The sequence below is a fragment of the Zootermopsis nevadensis genome, unplaced genomic scaffold (assembly GCF_977971745.1).
Source record: "Zootermopsis nevadensis isolate Lab colony 2312 unplaced genomic scaffold, Znev_1.0 Znev_ptg000010l, whole genome shotgun sequence".
Lineage (NCBI taxonomy): Eukaryota > Metazoa > Arthropoda > Insecta > Blattodea > Termopsidae > Zootermopsis > Zootermopsis nevadensis.
Window position 1 is genome coordinate 3,295,707 of NW_028259142.1, and position 22,684 is coordinate 3,318,390.

The 22,684-nt window shown below is 34.9% G+C and overlaps 1 protein-coding gene across 7 annotated transcripts in view; it reads right to left on the minus strand.

The window, feature by feature from the left end:
• Positions 1-22: 22 nt before the first annotated feature.
• Positions 23-22,684, minus strand: part of Ae2 (anion exchange protein Ae2) — a 78,925-nt gene continuing 56,263 nt past the window's right edge. For 5 of the 7 annotated variants that reach the window (XM_087346240.1, XM_087346245.1, XM_087346244.1 and 2 more), the window contains 16 exons: positions 22,029-22,234; positions 21,044-21,121; positions 15,338-15,478; positions 14,826-15,023; positions 14,147-14,251; positions 13,783-13,987; positions 12,551-12,769; positions 11,596-11,744; positions 10,862-11,056; positions 10,076-10,257; positions 9,714-9,894; positions 8,662-8,906; positions 8,198-8,412; positions 7,202-7,410; positions 6,757-6,927; positions 23-6,117 (listed from right to left, as the gene is read on the minus strand). In XM_087346240.1, coding sequence (XP_087202366.1) covers positions 6,040-6,117; positions 6,757-6,927; positions 7,202-7,410; positions 8,198-8,412; positions 8,662-8,906; positions 9,714-9,894; positions 10,076-10,257; positions 10,862-11,056; positions 11,596-11,744; positions 12,551-12,769; positions 13,783-13,987; positions 14,147-14,251; positions 14,826-15,023; positions 15,338-15,478; positions 21,044-21,121; positions 22,029-22,234 — 2,777 coding nt within the window. In that variant the 3' untranslated portion in view covers positions 23-6,039. The remainder of the gene's footprint in view (positions 6,118-6,756; positions 6,928-7,201; positions 7,411-8,197; positions 8,413-8,661; positions 8,907-9,713; positions 9,895-10,075; positions 10,258-10,861; positions 11,057-11,595; positions 11,745-12,550; positions 12,770-13,782; positions 13,988-14,146; positions 14,252-14,825; positions 15,024-15,337; positions 15,479-21,043; positions 21,122-22,028; positions 22,235-22,684) is intronic. The other 2 variants (XM_087346242.1, XM_087346246.1) reach the window with 1 other exon arrangement.

Sequence of the window (22,684 nt, forward strand, 5' to 3'; positions counted from 1 at the left end):
AGGTAAAAATAAAATGAGAACAAATAGGACATAATTTTATTTCCTTTTTCTCCCTAGAAGTCATCATTATTAGTATTTCTTATACATTCCAAGGCAGAATCTCTGCAACAATAATAGAACACCCACCTCCCTTCCTTTAATATTCTAGAGGGGGTCTTTATGAGTGCATTTTAACATATTTATACCAGTTTTGAAATATCAGAAGAAATGTGATCTACTATTTTTATTTACACAATATTTAAACTGTATAAAAAATATGGAAATAGTTTTCATAGTAACAGGGTTAAAGTTATTAAAGTAGCAACTCCATGATCCTAGCTATAACAAGGGTTCCCATACATTATCAGTAGGTACCTGAACTAACTCCACTTTACTCCCAACCCTTTTCTCTCATTGGGAAACCATAAATTCAAAGTCTTGATATCTGCTCCAAGATCACACTAAAATATATATTTAACTCATTCATACCCTTTCACTTTCTTCATGCACTTCAAATTTACCAAAGTATACAAGATGGAAGTTACATAGTTTTTCACAGATCATTCAATTTCCTAGAGCTTAAAAATAACAATATTCCTTAAATTAAAATATATAATAAACTTCAGGTCAATACACAAAACTTCATTTAGATGTTAAAATTTAAATGTTAAAATTTAAAATTTTAAATTTGCGCTATTCATCACTATAAGGATGTTACATTAGAGCGCTTTCATTCACTTCACAACATGTTTCGATGTAATACATCATCTTCAGGTGTTGTTTTTTAAAACTATTTTATATTTTAAATTTTAACATTTAAATTTTAAATTTTAACATCTAAATGAAGTTTTGTGTATTGACCTGAAGTTTATTATATATTTTAATCAAAAAACACAAACATGACGCATGTAAACCTTAAACAATATTCCTGTTAATGAAACAGCTTTATTCCTTACATTGGAGAGGACAGAAAACTTTTTGGAAAAAAAACAATATACTTACTGGAAGTTCACATCACCATTGCTTGATGGAGCATGTGCAACTGTTATGAAGCCATTCTAAAGACAATAACAAATTCACTTATCAAGAGAATGAAATGACCGATGCACTGCGAAATGGTCTCAGGCATCATATTTCCATTGAAAGGAGCATCTGGTCCCATTTCAAGTAGGCCAACATAAACATCAGCATAATAATCAATAAAATTTGAGTGGCATAATGATTTTCATAAGGGTACAAATGTGTTAAACTCTTCAACACTTTCAATTACACAGTTAGAAATAATGTCTAGTTCATCTGAGACATGGAGACTTGCATAATGACTCAATGCAAATAAATTTAATTTTTCCTATGTGCCATAATACCATTACCTGCCCTATAACACAGGATACATAGGAACATAAAAATCAACAGTGATTTTACTAGTTTTGTCAGACATAAAACGAATTTTGACAACACATTTTTAATCACAACTTAAAACTATAAAAACACTATAATGGTTAATGAAAGTGTGGAGTTCCAATTGCCACCAGGGGTGTAAAAAAAACATATTGAAACTGCTCTCTTCAATACAGGAGCAGGTAAAAAATTTATCACATGAGACTGGCCAAATTTCAGTCAAAATATCTGTTTGGAACCTAAACCAATGACAAAGACATTTCAATGAAAACGTAAACAAGAAGCAAATGTACACCCTACTTAAATAATGTCTCTGGCACTGGTATTTTTCTGACTTATCAGCTGAAAAATAGTCCATGAATTCCAACTTTTTAATAGTTAAATGCAAGTGCTTCAGAACAAATAACAATAATATTGCTGAAATTATATTCATTATAAACGTTTTCACAATGGTTAGTACATCCCTGGACAAATGGATGCTGCCACAAAGCTTTCATTTTCAGCTACACTATTGGAAAGTACCAGTATCCCTTCAGTACATCAATGAGGAACAGTACTTTTAAACTTACCTTTTATCTATGATAAAATATGACATCATAAAATAAAGTATAACATTTAAAAATGTTATGCAATAAAGATAAAAGACTATAAAGAAGACTACAGGAAGATTTTATCAAAACTAACAACATTAAAGTGTTAGGAGAATATCACTGTAAGCAACCAGGTTAATTTAAAATAAACAGTTTAAACAGATTATAAAATATCTTCCTGAATTGCATTTCTTACCCACAAATGAAAACTGAAGACATCAATTTGTTTTTATAATAAATGTGTATACTCAATTAGAGTTTAGAAGACCTGACACAGACCAGTAAGATTCTTAACAAGGGCATCATTTTGGGAAAGACTGGCAGTGTTACATTTTTATTTGAATGCTATCAGATGCAAAAGATTTATTCAGTTTTTATACTTTTCAATGACAGTGATACATTTTTTTTCAAGACGAATGAAAGCAGATCTAAACAACTCAGTGGTCTCCTACCCAATCTCCTACACCATCTGCAGACATTCAGTACTTATCTCCATTATGTTTGCACTGTATCATAAATTAAATGAATTATAATTATTCTTCAATAAAAATATGTGGAAAATTCTATTCTTACAAGAAGTATTGAACATGAGAGAAATATGCTACATTGTTGTAATGTATAAACTATAAATTTTTATATTTAAAAAGAAGTTCTAGAAAGAACTTACACATTTTCTCATTATAAACATCTAATTAGATAGATATAATCCATAACAATTACACATACAAATTTAATGTTGAGAATTCATAGGTGTTGTTTTTAAAGCTAATTACAGTTATCTTGACAAAGATTTCTTGTGACTTTACTCAGTCTCTCCAAACAACTATATGATAATAACCCACATAAACTGATAAATCAATAAAAATGTTACATGTATAAATTGATGATGCATATGAAGAGGCCGGCCAGTTAGTTTACATCTGCTTAAACATAATCTTAGTAAATGATGCACTGTTTATTATATTCTTCCACTTCTTTTTATCCAGTCATCATTTAAATTTGTCCCCTCTTTACCTTAGAGGTTTAATGATGCCCCTGCTGATACAAAGTTTCTTTTGCAAGTATTTTAATATCACATACTGTGTCCATAATGTGTATCGCTCTTCATCTCCTCCAGTTTTCATTCCATGTTCTGTTTCATTCATACACTCATCCATCTTAGTGCCACATTCACAACAGCTGGAGGAGTGAGAACATAAAATATTGGCTGAATTATGTTAGACGTATATTTCTAATAAAATAAAATAAATCAATCTATTAAAGAGTGGAGAGAAAGATGCTAAGTATTATAAGCTGAGAATCCAGAGTAACACATATTAATACATCTGAAAATTTACAAAACCGTGATCTACGTTGTTCTTGCTGTGATGGGGTCAAACTATGTCACTGAGGAACTGAGCTGCTAACATGCCCCTTTGTCCATCCCCCAGAAGATTCATGACTAAAAATGGACAAATGGTAAAATTATACTGACAAGGGGAAATTGAAGGACTCGGACAGAATACCCCAGTACCACTTTGTCAGCCACAAATCCCACATGGACTGCCCACAGTGTGAAATCAAGCCTCCATGGTAAGAAACAAACAACTAACCCCCTGAGCTATTGCATGGCTTATGATCTATATTAATATATCAGTTGCTTTCAGACACTACACATATATATAAAAGAGTATAAATGCCAACTACATGTCAGAATACGATTACCGCAGTTGCAAGTCTACTGCTGCAAGGTGATAATGCTACATGCAACACTGCATAATAAAAAAAATTGTATTTTGTAACATATACACTACATAAAATCAAATTTGAGATGTAAGTAAATGTTAGCATGGTGCGCATTTTGTATGAAGAAATGTGTCTGTAAACTTCACAGAACTTATTGCCACTAACATTTCTGAGTGCTTTCTCTAATGTTATGGATAAAATAAGATGGTTTAGACCACAAATAACATTCTAGAAAGTGGTGATAATCTGTGCAAAATGGAGTGTTTTCCATCAGCATTGTTAACTTCGTTGGTAAAAATTTAAAAAAAATGCAGACAGATATTTTACCAGATGAAAAGCGGACAGTGAGAGGCGTTGAGTAAGATTATTGCCGGTAGCGGGACTCCAAGAAGCCCTCCCCATATTTAGATTTTCTTATGCGATTCCCAATTTCAGCCACCCTGCAATGCTAGAAGATGTTTTTACTCTGAAGCTGACAGCAGTAACTTGCTATTTCTTCTACAGATACCTTCTTATTATTCAAGACATTTCTCCCTGTACACCATATGCAAATTGTCTATTGATCTTTCTTCAGTACGGAAGTTAAAATCTACATCCTTCTGTAACGTGCATTCTTTGGTTACTTATAATAACTTTAGCTTTCTCTTTCCCCATCCATACATGTACGTGTTTCTACTTCCTCTAGCAAACATAAAATACAACTTCTAAAAACTTGAAGCAAAATATCTGTCACCATATGTGGACCCGCTGTTTTTAGTGCCTTGTGTGAAAACATAAATCCTACATGACTTTAAAATATTCTACATCATTCACTATAAAACAGACTTATATATTCAACGAGTAGATCAAGCAGAAAAATATACAATCCCTCAATGGTTCCAACCACCTCTTCACAACCACTCTAGCCATTCATAACTGATAACATTAAGAGGGAACTTATTGTAAGTCATGTTGCTAGTAACTGGAACCAATACTGACAGAATTTGCACCAACTTTTACTCCTTTCCACACAGTCATTTTATACACCTTTTTTTATTTATAATAATCACAGATAGAAATACCAGTAAAATACTTAATATCATTTTTAAAATACTGTATAGTATCTTTCACTCATCAGATAAAAGATTTTAAACTTCAATTCTAAAGCAACTGGAGATAAAATACTGCCTTTTGTAACTACTGGATTCTTTTCAAAGGACCCTAACTTCTGTGACATGAATGGAATTTCATAACCTAACCTAATACTGTTTATCTTGAACAATCTTGAACAGAGACTTGGAAATTAGTTCTAATTATACTGTTTAGCCAAGTTCCAGCAAGTGTGAACATCTTTGAAGCAGTTTTACATAACACTTGAATTTTGTGAAATAATAATGAAAAATAAAATTGCATTCCTAAAATTTCTAGCAAAAGAATCCGTGCTGTTTCATACACTGTTCGAAAAGAAAGCGCGGATCTTCTAAATTTGGATTCTTCACGAACTTGTAAGAACACATGTGGAGTATTCTTTGCATTTATACTTTAATTTTTCTGTTCTTGCTGCACTTATGATTATTCTAACCTATTAATGGACAAACAACCATCCCTGTGGCTGCAGAATAAATGTGCTATCTCAGATAAACTATCAGACATCAATACCTTGGTGTATAATTACTTAGTAGTACAATGGACCATTCTCACAATGTAAAAGAAGTCCTATCTTACATGCAATAAGTGAAACAGGTACTAGAGCTTTACATTACTATTTAGTAAGATCAAAATACTTCCTCTACTACCACTCTCTATTACTTATGTGAGCAGAACTCTAAAATGGTATGTACACTTAGACAATTCTAAAACTCTTCTCAACATGTTCACAACCCTGGTACTTTACCATTATTAATGAGCAAGCAAGAGCCACAGATACATCCTTACATGGCACAAACCATCTTGCCATAACAAAAACAACCAACAGCCTGTCATGCCAGCACTGTTAGCAATGAAACAGCAGACTGAAAATACTGAGCTGTACAAGTTAAAAAAAAATTCTCACTTCATGTCATAATCCAGCAGTTCTTTATATACAGGTTTCAGAAGTAATATCGTTCTTGCATAATAAAACCTTTCAGTATCCTAAACAAACCATTTAACAGTACTACTTCAAAGGCACTTCTATTGAAATTTCAATAACTTCTCCACACAGTTTCTAGCTCATCCCTTTCAAAATGGGTTAACCATCTTCATTTTCAATTAAATACTTTACAGTAGAAAAAGTTGGAAGTACTCTCTGTTAAATAGCACATAAAATTCTTTATTTCTTCTTCACTGTGGTACTGGGATGGATAGAGTGTTATTGACAGAAGGTCATTTAACCTGGCAGTGGTGCTTCTGTATAGAAATCTGGTTCATCTTCCAGACTATCTGAATCTGCCTCTTCGCTGTCCAGCTGGAATATACAAGTCGTAATTATAATGAGTATAATCAAAGATTTTCCAAAAGAATACTTCAGATTCAATAGAGAAGTCACAAGCTACAGTCTGATGGGTCACCATTTTGAAGGCGGCATAGTCAACAAAACAATGAATATTAGAAACCCTCCCACAAAGTTGATTACCTGAGAATACTTAATTGAGGTTAAGGTGAAGTTAAATCTTGTCCTCATTTCTTGCTTAAAATAAAATTGTTTTGTGATAAATACAAATTCGATATAAAAATGCCATACTTATAATTTGCAAAACACTTGTTACACATTTTCATTTCATGACATTTCGTTTGAACAGCAATCTTTCCAATCTACCAGTGTTCAGAGAACATGCACATTGGATAGTAGAGAATGAAACAAGAAACCAAATGAGTTTCTGCAGACACTTCCTCTGGCAGAGCTGCTCTGTCCTTGTTAAAAAAAAACTAGATATATGCACCCTGATGATGAAGGCAGTAAACTCCTCTGAAATGTCAATATCTACCAGACCACACAGCACAACATCAAAGAAGACAGTCCTCTAGGTATCTGCAGATTCTGAATAAAAAATAACATAAATATATTCATATATTTTGATTATGAATAAGGCCTACAAGTACTCACAGCTCGCAGTTCAGCAGGTGTAAAGAGACACCGAAGTTGTGCTCGAAGTGGGACCATCAGGATAAGAAAGAAAGGAAAAGCTAGAGATGCTTCTGTTGACTTCACTACCCACAGCACCGCAAGACACAGGAGTTGAATTAGTGTGAAAAGATGCATTTTCATTGAATGTACCTGAAACAAAAGAGTTGTATAAACAGCCTTCCACAAAAAAATTGTATTTTTTTAAAAAAAAATAATAAAAATGAATGGCTCATAAGATCTGAACAAAAATCCAAAATGAATAAACATAAACTTACTAATGTTCTGCACAATTTATATTACTTTCATTCATATCTGTTTATCCGTTAATTTTTGCCATTAGTTTTAAAGAATGTCTTTGTGCCACCCAGAATTGAACTTCTATTTTTACAAGAGCTGACTAATTTTAACTATGTATGATGCTTACCGTTCTAACATAGGCAACCTGTGGGTGGTGTTTTACAGGCATGAAGAACAACTTCAGCCGCTCAAAGAACTGAATTCCATTTGTCGATGAAATACCCATGTAGAGGAATACTCCAAACAAAACAGACATTGGTACCAAACGAAGCAGGGGTGCCATAAGAACCGAAACACCCACAAACACAGAAACCAAGAGGGCACTTAGACGTTGCTCTGGAAACACATACAATCTATTACTTTACAAGATGATATCAGTGACAGCACTAGATATTTTATACATACTGTGAATTATTTAACAAAGAGATGACAGAACTAAGGCGAGAATTTTGTCAGTGTGATAAGCTATTAAAACAGTTAAGCATATTTTCAAAATGCTTCTATAATATAATAAACAAAGCACTTCAAATATAAAACCAAAGCATAAAAGTAACGATGACCTCTTAAAAATAGCAGTGTTCAAGTAATTACTTACTAACAGTGTGTGCTCTGATAGGCACAATTCTCACTGCAGTTATAAATGTCTGAAAATATAGAATCTTTAATCACAACTATGTTCAGAAGCAGGTGGCTTTTCTCTTCTCTCATCTTTGACAAAGACAACATTTTGTGAATAAAATTAAAATCAACCCTCCATCAAGATTCAGAGCCTACACTTAATGAAAAAATGTTTGAATCTGTCTAAAGATACTAAGGCTTTAAATAATGTACAAATATACAAATGCTTTACTAAGCACCACCACCATACAGATGTATGGGGGAGTGGAGGTATATTCCATGCTTTCTTATCATGGAACTAGTTAGGTGGTTGGCTCCATGCTCAAAACACTTTACCCCTGGGAAAACAAGTCTCCAGAAACCAGAACCAGTTTAAATGCAGTGGGGTGGGGTGGGGTGGGGGAGATATCATTATTCCTGCTGGGAAGCAAACTCAGTTGTCCTGATCACATGAACACTGATATCCTGTTTGCACCAAGAAATATATTCTTTTTGATAACTTTACCTTTCACCTCAATGATGTGAGGCTTTTCACCCGGTGCGTGCGTGCGTGACATAACCGTGACTGCCGAAACATGCGCAATAGATCGAACTGTGGCAGCACATTGCCACGGTGCACCTATCAGTCCACAGCCAACATTTGCAATGCACACTATCACGATGTCAAGATGAAAGCCAGATCCTTTCTTCAGTTTACGGTCCTTTTTATTGACAATCAACCTGCAGAAAAAGCGTATGTTACATTCGCCTATACTTTAGATACACAAAAATCATAAAAAAAAGGCCAAATAATAGCCTTAATCCATTTCAATGTGATTATTCCAGTGATTTATATTTAACGATAATGATAATTCAGACTACATACAGAACTGAATCACAGGATGAATGGTACTATTTTGAGGTACTATCCTAACATTTTTGTTTACACCAGTAAAAATCTGGAAGAAAATCATTATGTTCAGCACTCACTCGCAGATGTGTGTCTCCATGAAGAGCAGGATGTAGACCAAGAGAGCTGGCGCGGATGCAGCAAAAATAAGCCACACATGAGTCACAACTGGAGATATAATCCAGCCTCGTTCCTCTGGACTTGAAGGGGTCAAACCTTCAGGCACCTGTAGTTTTTCTGTATATGTCTCAGGTACCAGATAGTCCAAAGTCACCATTGTGATGATGGCAATTGGCACACCAAAGTCGCCCAATGCTCGCCGAGCCTGTATGTTCAATTAGTTATGGACGATTGTCATTATACAACACTGGTAATCACTGTACCATTTTAAAGGAAATAAAAGCTACACCAGAATGGTTACTGCTGCATTTTAACAAAATAAAATGGAAGACTCATAGACACCATGACAAGTCACTCGGGTACTCTTGTTTGTTTCCATCTGAAACTAAACTGGCAAGTTATATACCACATACAAGGATATCTCGACCATCAAAACCCTGCAAACTACTTCAAGTTTTGCATTTTAGTTGTAGACCCTCATGTATATTTGTGGCCAAAATATTAAGTGTCCACTCTCCATTGTTTCTTTGTAAGACAGAATTATATTTCCTACTTTCAGTTTAACCGTCAATACATGATAATACCAAGATAGGTGCTTGAAGGTGCAAGATAGAATGATGATGCTGCTACTCAATGATCATCTGCGCATGCGCATCACTAAACTTACCTAACCTAAATCACAAAATAACACTGGTCATCATATGTGTGTATTTGCACATCTGTTAACATCACTTCTGGTTTGGGACTCACAAAGTTTAAAGCACTTGATTTTTGTTACACAGAGTGTACAATCATGGAATTTGCTTGAAGGGACTGAGAAAAACCACAATGAACCTGAATACAAAATACATGCTAACCACTTCACTCATATTTGGTTGACGACAAATGGAAACACTTTAGTTGTCATATGATAACAAGAAAGTGTCACATTCACGAGAGACAACATTCATGGAGCCCAGTGATATCCATAACTGAATATCTGTTAACATCTAATATACCACAAGATACTTACATTTCTGCCAAGAAACTTGCTATTTCGGAATCGTCTCAAATAGTACGCTATGAAGAATGTTCCAAGAGCCAAAATGAGACAAAGCAGTGCTGTATTCGGCTGTCTTTGAAAGATTTCATGATTTTCTTGGACTTCGTAAGATGAAATTGATGGCCTTCTTGAAGTATTATTCTGGGCAAGCCTATATGAAGATACGAAAGAAATCACTGCATGTCACAAGTATCTAGCAGTTATAAATCAGAAATACATTTCACACAATCAATAAAAACATCGTCATTTTTCACTTGCCTAAGAACAGATTACTCTGAGAATAGCCGCTTGTTTGTCTGTCACTTTGATATACAAAATTCAGATTTACGTACCTGAAGTCACTATAATTGTCATTAATAACTGATGATAATGATTCAATATTGCTACTGTAGATTCCAGAGCCATTTAATTCATGTGTCCCATTCTTCTGGTAACTTGCATTGTTCGTCATCGTGTCATTATACATGAAAGAATCCGAGCAATAATCCGATACCAGTGGATGCTCGTGGAATACCTGGAACAAAATAATTTTTGTTGTTCTGCTTCTGAGTTGCAAAGTTATGCAGACTTGTAGGTAGATACCAATATTTCAGGGGTACAATATGTGCAACTGGAAGTGACGTAAGCATACAATTGGCATAATAATTTCAGTATTTGTAATCTTCCTGCATTTGTCCACATGTGGCTTTTCTCTGCCTTTCATTAATTACAATTATTTATTGACCATGCATCACAGTAGCGCGTTGTTAAAATATAAAGCCCATGCTATGGGGTTTGAAACCCCTATCCCCATACAATACAGGTTAAATACATCTACAATGTTTCAAAAATAAAAGATAAAGATCTTAATAATTGTTTACATTGTATTATAAACCAGTTCTTTGTTGATGAGCACCTTTTGAGAAGATTTATAGTCTGATTTGTGTTTCACGTAGGGTAAAATTTAATACTGGGGTGAAATGAGTATGCACACATTATTAGATACGACCTCCACAATCAGCATTCACATTATGTGCTCCATGCAAAGAACACATACATATCTCTTACAAAAGAGTAAATTTCTTGATTCAACAATGTTTCTCCACTATAAAGATACAAATAGCTGAAATGACACTTACCACAAACAATTTTATGATACTCTCGACAATGTACAGAATGGAAATAAGGGCTGCAAAGATCTCTTCTGTGAAGCGAGTGAACAGTTTCACCAGGACACTACCCTCAAAACATACAACCACCAGGCCAATAATTCCCAGCCAAATGCCTATATATACACGTACCGTGAGAAAATCAAGGCCATTTGTCAAACAGAACTGAAACAAATGTAGAGTATTATTTCAAACTTAAAATACATATTTATACTGTGTATGAGGTATTCTAGATCAACATGTGGTGTTCATTTTTGACCACACATTATGTGCTACATGCTCCACCCATCACAGCCTCCTTGATTTAATAATTCATGCTAAAGACTGAAATAAAAATACTATAACATACTATGGAGTTAAGCTCTGTACCTGATCAGTGGAGGTGCTGGCAAGGAGAAAAATAGCCCAGTATCAGAACACGAACTTCAGTCAATCTGATATATCCCAGTTCAAAATATGTTGTGCTAATCAATCATTAAATCGTATTAGGTTCGGCACTATGTTACAGTGCAGCTGAAATCTCATGTTTTTAACTAGGCCTTTATGCATCCCTTCTACAAGGATAAACTCCTTAATAAGCTCTGGGAAATGTGACTTGATTTGACACTTTATGAGCACAAAGTGGTACCAGTACATTTTGATTTACAGTCGTTCGAACACATAGAAAAGAGAATGATATTTAAGTGGTTGTAGTTCAGACTTACATTGTACAGACTCTCATCAAACAGAAGCAATGGACCAGTAGCTCCTATGATGATCAGAGGCTGGCCAGCCAGTAACGCGAAGAAGATGCCTGCGGCCGATGTTGATACGAGTGTTTCCGATATGCCGATTAGATTGTTAGTCTTGTCTCCTACAAAGAAATTTTTGGAAAGTTGTTCTGTTTGTATCACACTGAAATTCCCCCACATCACATCAGCAGAGCAACCAAGAGAATAATAAATACATCAATCAAATCTAAGGTAACAATTGTATTCACAGAAATTGTAAAAATGTTATCAAAGGCCATCATTGCAACAGTGTGAACCAACAATGACAGTGGGTCATGGGGGTTGCCTAATTTCCTGGAGAAATGTGACAGATGGGCCCATAAGTTCTTCTCTGCTCATGCTAGAGTGCGAAAAACACCTAGAAAGTACTGCCACCAGTCACACACATATTGCCTCTCAGTTAATGGATGCCATAATGAACAGTGGCAGTAGGAGGGAACCAGCAGTTGATACTTTAAAAGTTGTGTGTAGCAAACCAACTGCGATGAAAGACAAGCTACTAACACAGGCTAAAATTTACAAGCTTTACAAGTGATGTAGTTCTGAAATCTAAAAATTTTACTTTAAAAGATTTATATTTCTCAAAGAACTTTTAAAAATGGTTACCAACTTTTGGACAACACTGTTGCCCCCAGCTACTCTGCATCTTGAAAATGGAAGTGATACATTGCTTCAAAATGCTGGTAACACAAGGCGTCACAACCCAAAGACCACCACAAGAACCTCAATTCTTAAAGACCAAATGTTGACACTGTTTTATTTGTCTAGAATATTCTGACGACACTGGAAGTTGAGGGCAAAGGATTCTGTTAGCCCCCTATTCTCAGCCAACATCTATTCCCTATGATACTGCACCATCTTCACATTAGCTGTCCCTTACAAAACTCACCCATGAGACCACCAAACGTAATAGCTCCTGAGAGAGCTGCGAAGTACATAAATATGGCCGCTGCTAGGCACTGCAAGTTGAATCCTTCTGTAATATCTGATTTGTAATATGGAAACCTTCGCTTCACATCATTCACCAGACCGCCAAATGGTACCTTCGTTCTTCTCAAAGGATCATCTTGTGGTGGCTTCTCGTCACCTGCCTCCAGCAGCAACAGAGCTGCAACATATACATTATTGTTAATGTTACTACATAATTAACTAAATTATGAAAATTATAAGCAATAAGCAAGAATTATTTGATCACTCAACAATACTCTTTCAAATTCATAGATTATATGATGTCAGATGGGATTGGTTGGTTGTTTCTAACTTTACTTAACAATGCATCTCAGCTGCTTAACTTTATAGCAAGATGACTGTTAATGATGAATTATGAAGGATGTATAAGGAAAGGATTATAGATTATTTTCAAAGTGATATCACACCAATGTCAAAAGGGACCAAAAAGAAACAAACAGCAAAAATAAAATTACGTATTGAGCTATGTCAAAGGACAAAATTAAAAATGAAGATATATGGAAGGAACAGGATATTTGACATTCCAGGTTTGCATAGTAGCGAAAATGCCAATCGTAACACCGTGTAGTCTTGTAACTGGTTCCCAACACTTTTGAGGAAATTATTATATCCATCAACTTTAAATCTGAAAATGGAGAAGACACTACATTCTTTGAAACATTGGTAGAGAGTACATGGCATCACAACCCAGAAGACCATAACATCAAAATGCCATAAATGGAAGAACTACAGAGATAAAATATTAGCCAACTTGAGCAGAATTAACGTATTCACTAGCACAAACGAGAAGAAAGGTCATTCAAAAGATCACAATGAAGTCTGTACAAGCTTGAGCCTTATAGACAGAAGAAGTAAACCTAGATCAAAATTATGTTTGGTACTTGTGGGTTATCGGGAAACATCGCTTTAAAAATAGGTTTGGTTAGGTTAGGTTAGGTTAGTTGTCATTTATTGAAATAAAATATAATAACTTTCAAGCATATGTCATTTATCCACACACATTAACCTAACCTAACCTAACCAAACCTATTTTTAAAGTGATATGTCCCGATAACCCACAAGTACCTTATGTTTTAATCAGTTCACATGTGCTGTTGGTATTGCGTTCATAAAAGTTAAAAATCTAATGCATGTATCAGTGGAGCTACATACCTTTCTGCATCTCATCAACTTCCAAGAGACGTGTAGTCTTCCTCCGACGAATCATCTCACTTTTTGCCTTCAGTTCACCAAAGGGAAGTAATGCCTTCCTCTCCCAGTCACCAGGTGGCAAAACGATGCTGTCATCTAAGAACTCATTGATAGCTGACAGCAGCTCTTTCCGTTCATCAGCTTTGTATGCAACTTTGTGGAATTGCTGTATGGAGCGTAAATATCTTCTTAATCTAATACTTTGCAAGCATCAGTACATTTATTATGTCAGTAGGATTTCAAAAATTGATTTTGGCAGGTATTGTTAAGGAAGGTTTCAACAAAAAACTTTTAAAAACCACAACAACTTTGACTTGTCACTTACTGTATTTGACATGAGTGTAGAAATGGATCTACCAATTTCATGGTAATCCAAGTTAGTAGTAGTTGGTCCCAACAGAATGAACAGAAACCTCACAGGGATGGTAACCTGCAAAAAAAAGGGGGGGGGGATACATTAATGTTTAATTGATTAGGTTACTTAACAAAACAGTTTCAACTGCAGTGGTTAGCGAGTGTCAAGTAAAATCAGAATATGGTATGAACGATGAGAAAGTACGAATTTGAACGAAGACAGTATTATATTTAATGGAAAAATCCCGCATTCAACTGAAGAGTAAGGAATAACAATCATACATCGAAATATTTTTCTCAGCACCCTGTTGTCAAACACCCACAATCTTCCTTACGGTCACGGATCAACTTTTCTCTCATACAAGAACACAACAGAGGTACAGCCAAGTTGAACACGAAACCTTTCCTTGTCTACGTTCACCAAGATGAACAATAAATTGTTACTTGTATTTGAGAGAAATTAGGATTCAACAGTTTAAAAAATGGAAAATTTTGTTGTTCGAAAACCCTGATTCATATCATAGCAACCACACCTCTACTCTAATGATGCAACTTTCTGAAATTATGTTAACTTTTACAATTTTTAAATACTTTATCCAGACCTCCTCAGAAACGGAATTGAAATCCTGTTATTCTTTGCCGATACTCACCTCTGTAATGGAAGGCATAAGAATACCCTCTGCCAGACGAACAAATGCAATGGTCGGCTGCTCCAGGAAATCCACAGCACCCACAAGTACTGTGGTAGCTTCAGCACCCAATGGTATCCTTTTTAGAATGCTCTCCTTTGCTGCCTTTTTCAGATCCTCATTGGACGATGTGTATGTAAGCTCCTCCTTCACATCAATCTGAAGAGTGAGATGAACATTCTGCTGAAATTTACAGTTCAGCAAAGAGTTCAAGCTCTCTTTGTAGACATAATTATACAATAATAATGATGGTCATCTTCTGGAATGTTGCAGGGCCCCGATGATGGAGATAGTAAGGTTCTCTGATATGTTGGTCAATATCTACGATGCTTCATAGTGCATCATCCCAGAAGACAACCATCTTCATACTTGCAGCCTTGAGAACCTCAAATCACACTTTTACAATAATGTTTTGGTGTTTGTAACTGGAGTCAATACTAAAGATTATCAAGCAAATGTGATGTTGTACTCACAATATGATTTTCAGGTTTGGTTTCAAATTCACCGTGACCAGAATGGTTGTTAATTGGCGGTGGTGACTTCACAGAGGAAACAGTCTCGATACTTGCAATTGATGGAACGATCTTGGGTTTGCCTTTATCTTCTGCCAAATTCTGCAGCATATACAAAACTACATTTACTATAAGATATAGTTTATATTCAGAATTAGACCTAAGAGCAATGTGAAACCGATATAATTTTGCTGTCAGAGAAATTTAATATCTTCTCAAACTGTTTGATAAATGCATTTCGTCAAAATCTTATCTTTCAAAAACATTAAAATTTCTACAATATTTTTATTTTCCGTCTATACACAAACTTAAATAATGTTGTTTAAAATTATTTAAAATTATAACATTCTCAGTAGACACTGCATCTTGTTACATTTTTTGTATCGACGACATGTTTCAATGTATATTACATCATCATCAGGTCTATCAATTTTAATATGTAACAAGATGCAGTGTCTACTGAGAATGTTATAATTTTAAATAATTTTAAACAACATTATTTAAGTTTGTGTATAGACGGAAAATAAAAATATTGTATCAATAAAACACAAACATGACGCAATTGAGATATAAATTAAAATTTCTGTTATCACATTATTCTTGTACTCATAGCACTGTTGATTTCCAGACTTGAAGATGACTGTTCTGATATGTTGTGCCACGTACTCTGGTAGAAAATGGCTGACATTTCAGGGGTGCTTACTTCCTCCATCATCAAAACAATAATGGTGGCAGTAAGCACCTCTGAAATGTCAGTCAGTTTCTACCAGAGTACATGGCACAACACCCCAGAAAGATAGTCATCTTCATACTCGCCAACATGAGAGCCTGGAATCTTACATTTATAGACTCAATCAAGGCTCGCATCTCTCTACTAACAGTTTACATAAATTATCATCGATCTTCAGCTTAATCAATGTTTATGCATATTCACATCCTTCAAGAATTTACTGTGTATCTGTATGCAAAAAATGCAATGTTCTAACCTGTTATGTAGACATTCTGTAACACTGCAGAAAAAGCCCTTGCTTCATGTAATAAAATTATTAAAATATGTAAGAATTTTAAAAAGAATGTGATTTTGAGCAAAGGCATTTCTATTTCCAAATATATTCTAAACATTAATATTTCTGGATTGAGAGCATGAAACATTATGCATGATCTGCATGTCTCTTACCACCATTACTGTGGACAATACCTGACAATATATTTACCCGTTAGTAAAGATACCTTTTTGGTGCTCAGTAACGAGGGCTTAAGTTAACAGAAATTACATATGACCTGAGCCATTCTTACCATGTACCAAAGAAATAGGTCAATACATTTCAGTGCTTCATCATTTTTGCAATCGGGATACTTTATATATATATATGTATATATATAAACTAACTTTCATAACTCTGCACTAAAAGTGACATTTCTCAGACATAAATGAGTACCATTTAACTAAGTATGGAAATTTCTTTAACAATTCTTTCAGACTGTAGTTACCCTAGTTATAGTCTGTTTCTCCAGCATATTTATTACCAACAAATTATTATAATGAATTATGTATATTATTTTAGTTATTAAACTGTACTTGTTTAAAATAAGTGACCTTAAATAAGCAGAATAAGTGAAAAAACAAACATTTCAGCCTGGAGAGTGTGAAGAAATAACATCACAAGTCAGCCAGCTAATGTCTGACCAGTGTTCAGAAAGTTATTTTCACTATAAATTTCTGGTATTCCTAGAAACATGCAACCATCCTCCACCCATCATCAGCTAGTCAGCGACCAACCATGATAAACTTCATTTCAATTGAAATATATTTAAATACAGGTTTATTCATAATTCCTTGACACATTACAAAAAATCGCTACGCTTGAATGGTGCAATGGATGTTAACATAGGACATGCGGATAGAAAGACAAACTCTCCAAGTTTATTTTACATACCTCATAAATGATCCATGTGTCAACCCATTGTGAAGTGACAGACGTCAAACCGATAATCTATTTACGCCCATACCCGTTGCACCAAGTCACGATCGATTTGTGAGATGGCAGCGATGATTCGTCTTTGCAGCTCAGCCAGATCCCGTGATAGAGGCGATACAAAGACCTGGTCCTTAACGTACCCCCATAAGTAAAATATCAAATGGCGTCAGGTCTTGTGATCGGGGTAGCCAACGAAGCAGCGCATGGTCATTGGCAGCCATGCGTTCCAACGTTGTGGCAAATGCTGATTGAGGTAGACAATGACCATGAGCTGCTTCGTTGGCCACCCCTATCACCTCATCTGACCTGACGCAATGTGATTTTTTTGTATGGGGGTACGTTAAGGACCATGACTTTGTATCGCCTCTATCACGGGATCTGCCTGAACTGTGAAGACAAATCATTGCTGCCATCTCACAAATCGATAGTGATATGCTGCAGCAGGTTTGGGCGGAAATGGATTATCAGCTTGACGTCTGCCTCGTCACAAAGGGCGGACACATAGAGCATTTATGAGGTATGTAAAATAAACTTGTAGAGTTTATCTTTCTATCAGCATGTCCTATGTAACCATCCATTGCATCATTCAAGTCTAGCGACATTTTGTAATGTGTCAGGGAATTATGAATAACCCTGTATATGTATGAATCCAGGGTAACAAGAATACTTCATTACATACTGAAATGAATAAAGGAACTTCAGTTATGTCTCATCTCTGAGACTGTGCAAGTTTAAAGCCTTTAATCTATGATGTTATCCTGAAAAGCATAATTACGTCTGAAGTAAAATTATAAAAATTCTAACTGTCCCGGAATAAGAAAATTCAAAGACTGTGCTTTTAAAAATTAAGCTAACCAGAATAATATTATTTTGCGGTTGGCACTGATCTTAACAACACAAGCAAACTTTAAATATTCTGAAACATGTTTTTAAAGATGTTGATGAGCCTAGGTAAGTTTAATGGGGTGGGGTAGGGGGAAGAAAGGAAATGACAGTCAAAGGGAATATCAGATATTCTACAAATATTAGATGATTAACCAGTTAATAAATTAGAAGTGGCTATTATCATTGTAAATTAACCTTTCTCTGTATGTAAGTTGCAGCTACTACTGAGATTTGGTGAAAGGGGGGTATCGTATCACTTTCCAAATCTTTTACCAAAATAAATTAAAGCTAAAACAAAGTGTTTATCCTTATTTCAACTTCCATTACACTCCCATTCTTAATAACAATTCTTTCCTTTTATTTAGTTTTCTTTATATAAAATAAAGGTATCAGTATGATACTGTTGAATGTTTCCACAAGTCATTATTATTAGCAGTAGTACCAATATTGTTATCATTGAAATTAGCAATTATATTTCCTCCATACAACCAAAGATTAAATTTTCTCCTTTAACTTTGCAAAATATCTTGATAATGATGAAATAACTGAAATAAATTGTAATAGAATTAAATCTGAATTACATAATACCATAAAATGTGAATACACAAAACAGCACTTGAACTGAGAACTGATGACTAGGTGCGTTCGTTAACATAATAAAAATATGTGCAATGAAAAGAACATTTTTCACAGAAATATCAAAAATTAAATGTTCTGACAAGTAAATTTCACTTAAGACATATTGCAGGCAAAAACAAAAACAAAAACAAACTTGGTGAACACGTGTGCAACAAAGATGTCAAATTGAGACTAAAACAAGTGTAATTCTAAGCATAGCAGTCTGCCTGTGCACAACTTCAAATCCATGCAGAAACAATATCAGTTGCTGCAAGCACTTCTGTACAGCCAGTATCAGGGTCAAAGTATGTGCAAGATGGAACATTATAATCTTGATCATTCAAACAAGGACAAATCACAAAACATACCTTCACTTAAACCAGGCATGCCCAAATTCTCTCTCTATACACTGCATTTTCTACTCTAAACGTACAACATTGCCATTTAACATAGTGTTGCCACTATTACGATCGGACATCATTTGTGAAGTTGAGGGCGCAAAAATTTAAGTCAGCCATAACTTTAACTATATTAACTAGAGCAAGCATCAAATTCTGTGGCAGGGATCGCAAAAAACGCAAGTCACGCATATTAAACAACTAAACAATGCAACTGTGAAAAATACATAACGTTATCGTTTTGAATGGATTTGTACTTTACCTACGTAACTGTAAGTAGTGGCATTGCCGGTATAAGTGGAGGGCAGAAATGTGAACATTTATTACAATTTTTAAAACATTACGATACCACCGACTGTCAGAATATTTATAAGACCACGATATATTTTTTTCTCGTTTAACTTCTAATTGAGCAATCACAATATCTGCTGTTGACTGTAAACTTCAGAGTTGTGATACCACGTGGTCTTATAGATAGTTATGAACCTACATGACGTCACAGCTCAGGACACCACAGTTAGAATCTTTACCATGAGAACCACAAACCTCATACAGTATATGGCAATGTAAAGAATCATCGGTGGTAGAAACAAAATAACTTTGATAAGTATCATCTATTGCAGTTAATAGGGCTACCAGATTACAAAACAATAAATCGCCATGTAGAGACAATTATACCAATTATTATTACAATTCAGATACTCTACGATACACCATATTATATGAAAAATTCAAAGGTCATTGAAAATACTGGGTCGGAGGAAATGAATCATAATTTTGCAAGAATACCCAAGTGCTGGTAGACTGTCCTTTGTTATGTATGGCAGCTGTAACACAGCAGCACATAGGTGCTGAGCACAATGTAGTGTTACTGAACGGCGCCTTCCTTGCACTGTTACTTTACTGCATTTTATTTTGTAAGTGTACAAACCCAATCAGGATTTTTCTCTTTACTGCCACGTCCAAACTGCCTGTTAAGACGCATCCAGAATCCCACCTAGGAGGTAACTGGACAAAGCAGTGGGACTACGAAGCTGTCAACTCATCTCCATTTAGTGTAAAGTTCTAGAATGTTTGGAGCTTTACTTCCACACCTCCTGTATGATTTTGGGCTATGGTGCTTAGGCACAGCGGCAGCTTTTTTTACTTATGTATATATGTCATTTTAAGAATAGGGAGTGCTCATATCTGGAGAAATACAACAATCCCGATGGTAATACAGTATATAGATTATTAAAAAATAAGATATTGCCATCGTGCGCCATCCATGATGGATGTTCTCAAGAACATGAAACAATGACAGGGCTGTAGTAAATCTATGACCTGGTATGTGCAAATTATTTTTTGACTTTTGCTTTAAAAGACGTAACGGAGAATATATTAATGACACATAGAACATGCGGTATTTTAAAAGAATTTTGTCACACTGATATAAAGTTTCATTAAGCGCATATTCAAAAGTAGTGTTTCCTTGAAAACTCAATGACGAAAGTGGCCTGTGACATACGAACACGTGAGACAAGATCTGAGAGGTAAAACTTCCCAACTGACTGAAAGAAACGTTTATGGTGTCACCCCTGACACGCCATTTTAAAGTATAAAACAATATGCAATAAGCAGGTAAAGTAAAATTCCATTCTATTTTGTAAATAAATTTAAAGAAAAATAAAAGAACAATAATATACCTGGGATATATTAAAAAAAACATGAATATAAATAAAGGCACTAGAAACCAAGTGGGGAATCAGCAGCATCATTCTACTAAGTATAACAATTAAAACAATTACACTGCTCAATGATTTAAACTCTCCGATGAACTCAAGGTATCCGCTGGTATCTTCGTCCACGTCCATCAACGACAATGACTGCCATAAGAAGAGGAATAATTGAACACACATTACTATCACTGCAAGTAAGTCTTTCAGTTTGGTAATCAGGAAGTAGGCGGGAGTTTGAGGACAATGGACGTGACACTCCCTCCATCAGGTTCAGGCGGCAACCCAACTGTCACTTGTCCCAAAATTTACCATACAATTATACCTGCCACCCAGAATGGGACACTTTGGTCACTGCTTCAAAATCCTGACATATTTTATAGTACTAAAGCACCTTAACAACCTTAGAAATAAATGGTTCCATGGAGCAGAATCCATGTTCAAAAGCTAAAAAGCGTAGATCACATCGTTACATCTACCGCCTAACACAACCTTCAGGCCATGACAGACAACTGCTTCTATGTCACTAACCTTATGACTTACAGGTGTTAGGCTTTAGAGCTATACACGTGCATGTCCACGTGCCTTGATGCCAAATGTAATGTCAATACCTGAATTTAAATTATTTAGAATAGACTAAATACGATATCTACATAGAAATAGATTTCATATTTATGTAGAATAAAAATGAATTACAACCAATGTGCTCTTTTAAAAGGAGATGATATGATTCTAGTTCAAGAACTGGGTTGCTCACATATGTCTTTGCAAATACAGAGAACTACCCTCAATTCACTTAGTCTGTTGGTTACAGTTTTCAATGAAAAACTGTCACCTTTCAGGAACAAGAAATAAAATAATCCTGCAGAGTAAGAATAAATAATTAGCATTTAGAATCTGGTAATTTTTTTTATAAAAATAACAGTAACATAAACATTTTTCCATATCCTTTATGTAATTTGTATGTAATAATTTTCAGTACATTAAAAGCCATAATTAATCTGTGCCATTCAAGTGAAATAAGGTATGATTGGAAGGGTGACCCAAAACAACTCACCTGGAGACTAGTGTAACTTGAGAAAGTTCTCCTCGTACCAAACCGGAAGCGATCATGTTCATTTACATGTCGATGTCTCAGCAGCAAAGCTCGCATTATCGTGGGTTTGTCTTCAGGTTCAATGAGTTCATCCACCACCATCTGCTCTACCACTCGATAAGCCACTCCTGGCAAATCCTTCTCCTCTAAATCCAGCAGTACCACACCTTCAGAGGCAAAGTGGATTATATCATCAGTTTAACTTATTTTGGTTCCCTGGTCCAGCATTCCAGAAGTCATGCTCTGGTACAATCCCAAACTGAGTCCAACACTTTTATAATTTAAAACAATGAAAATGTATTTGATGGTTTGTTATGCATTCAAATAAATATGCAATGCATCTTCATTTTATGGAAGAAAAATATGTTTGTTAACTGAAAATAAATTTCCCATTAATGTCAAGGTAAAAATTAAATATACTGGCCTGACAAAATACTGTACATATTTTACAAGGACAGCTGACAATTTTAAAAGCAAAAATTTGTTTACTAAACTTCCTTCAAATCTCAGGTTAATTTATTTCAAATGGAGTAATTTATTAAACTCACTCTGACATTAACACAAATCATATTTCATTCCAAATTTAAACTGAATCTAAAAACTTTAACCTTTAAACA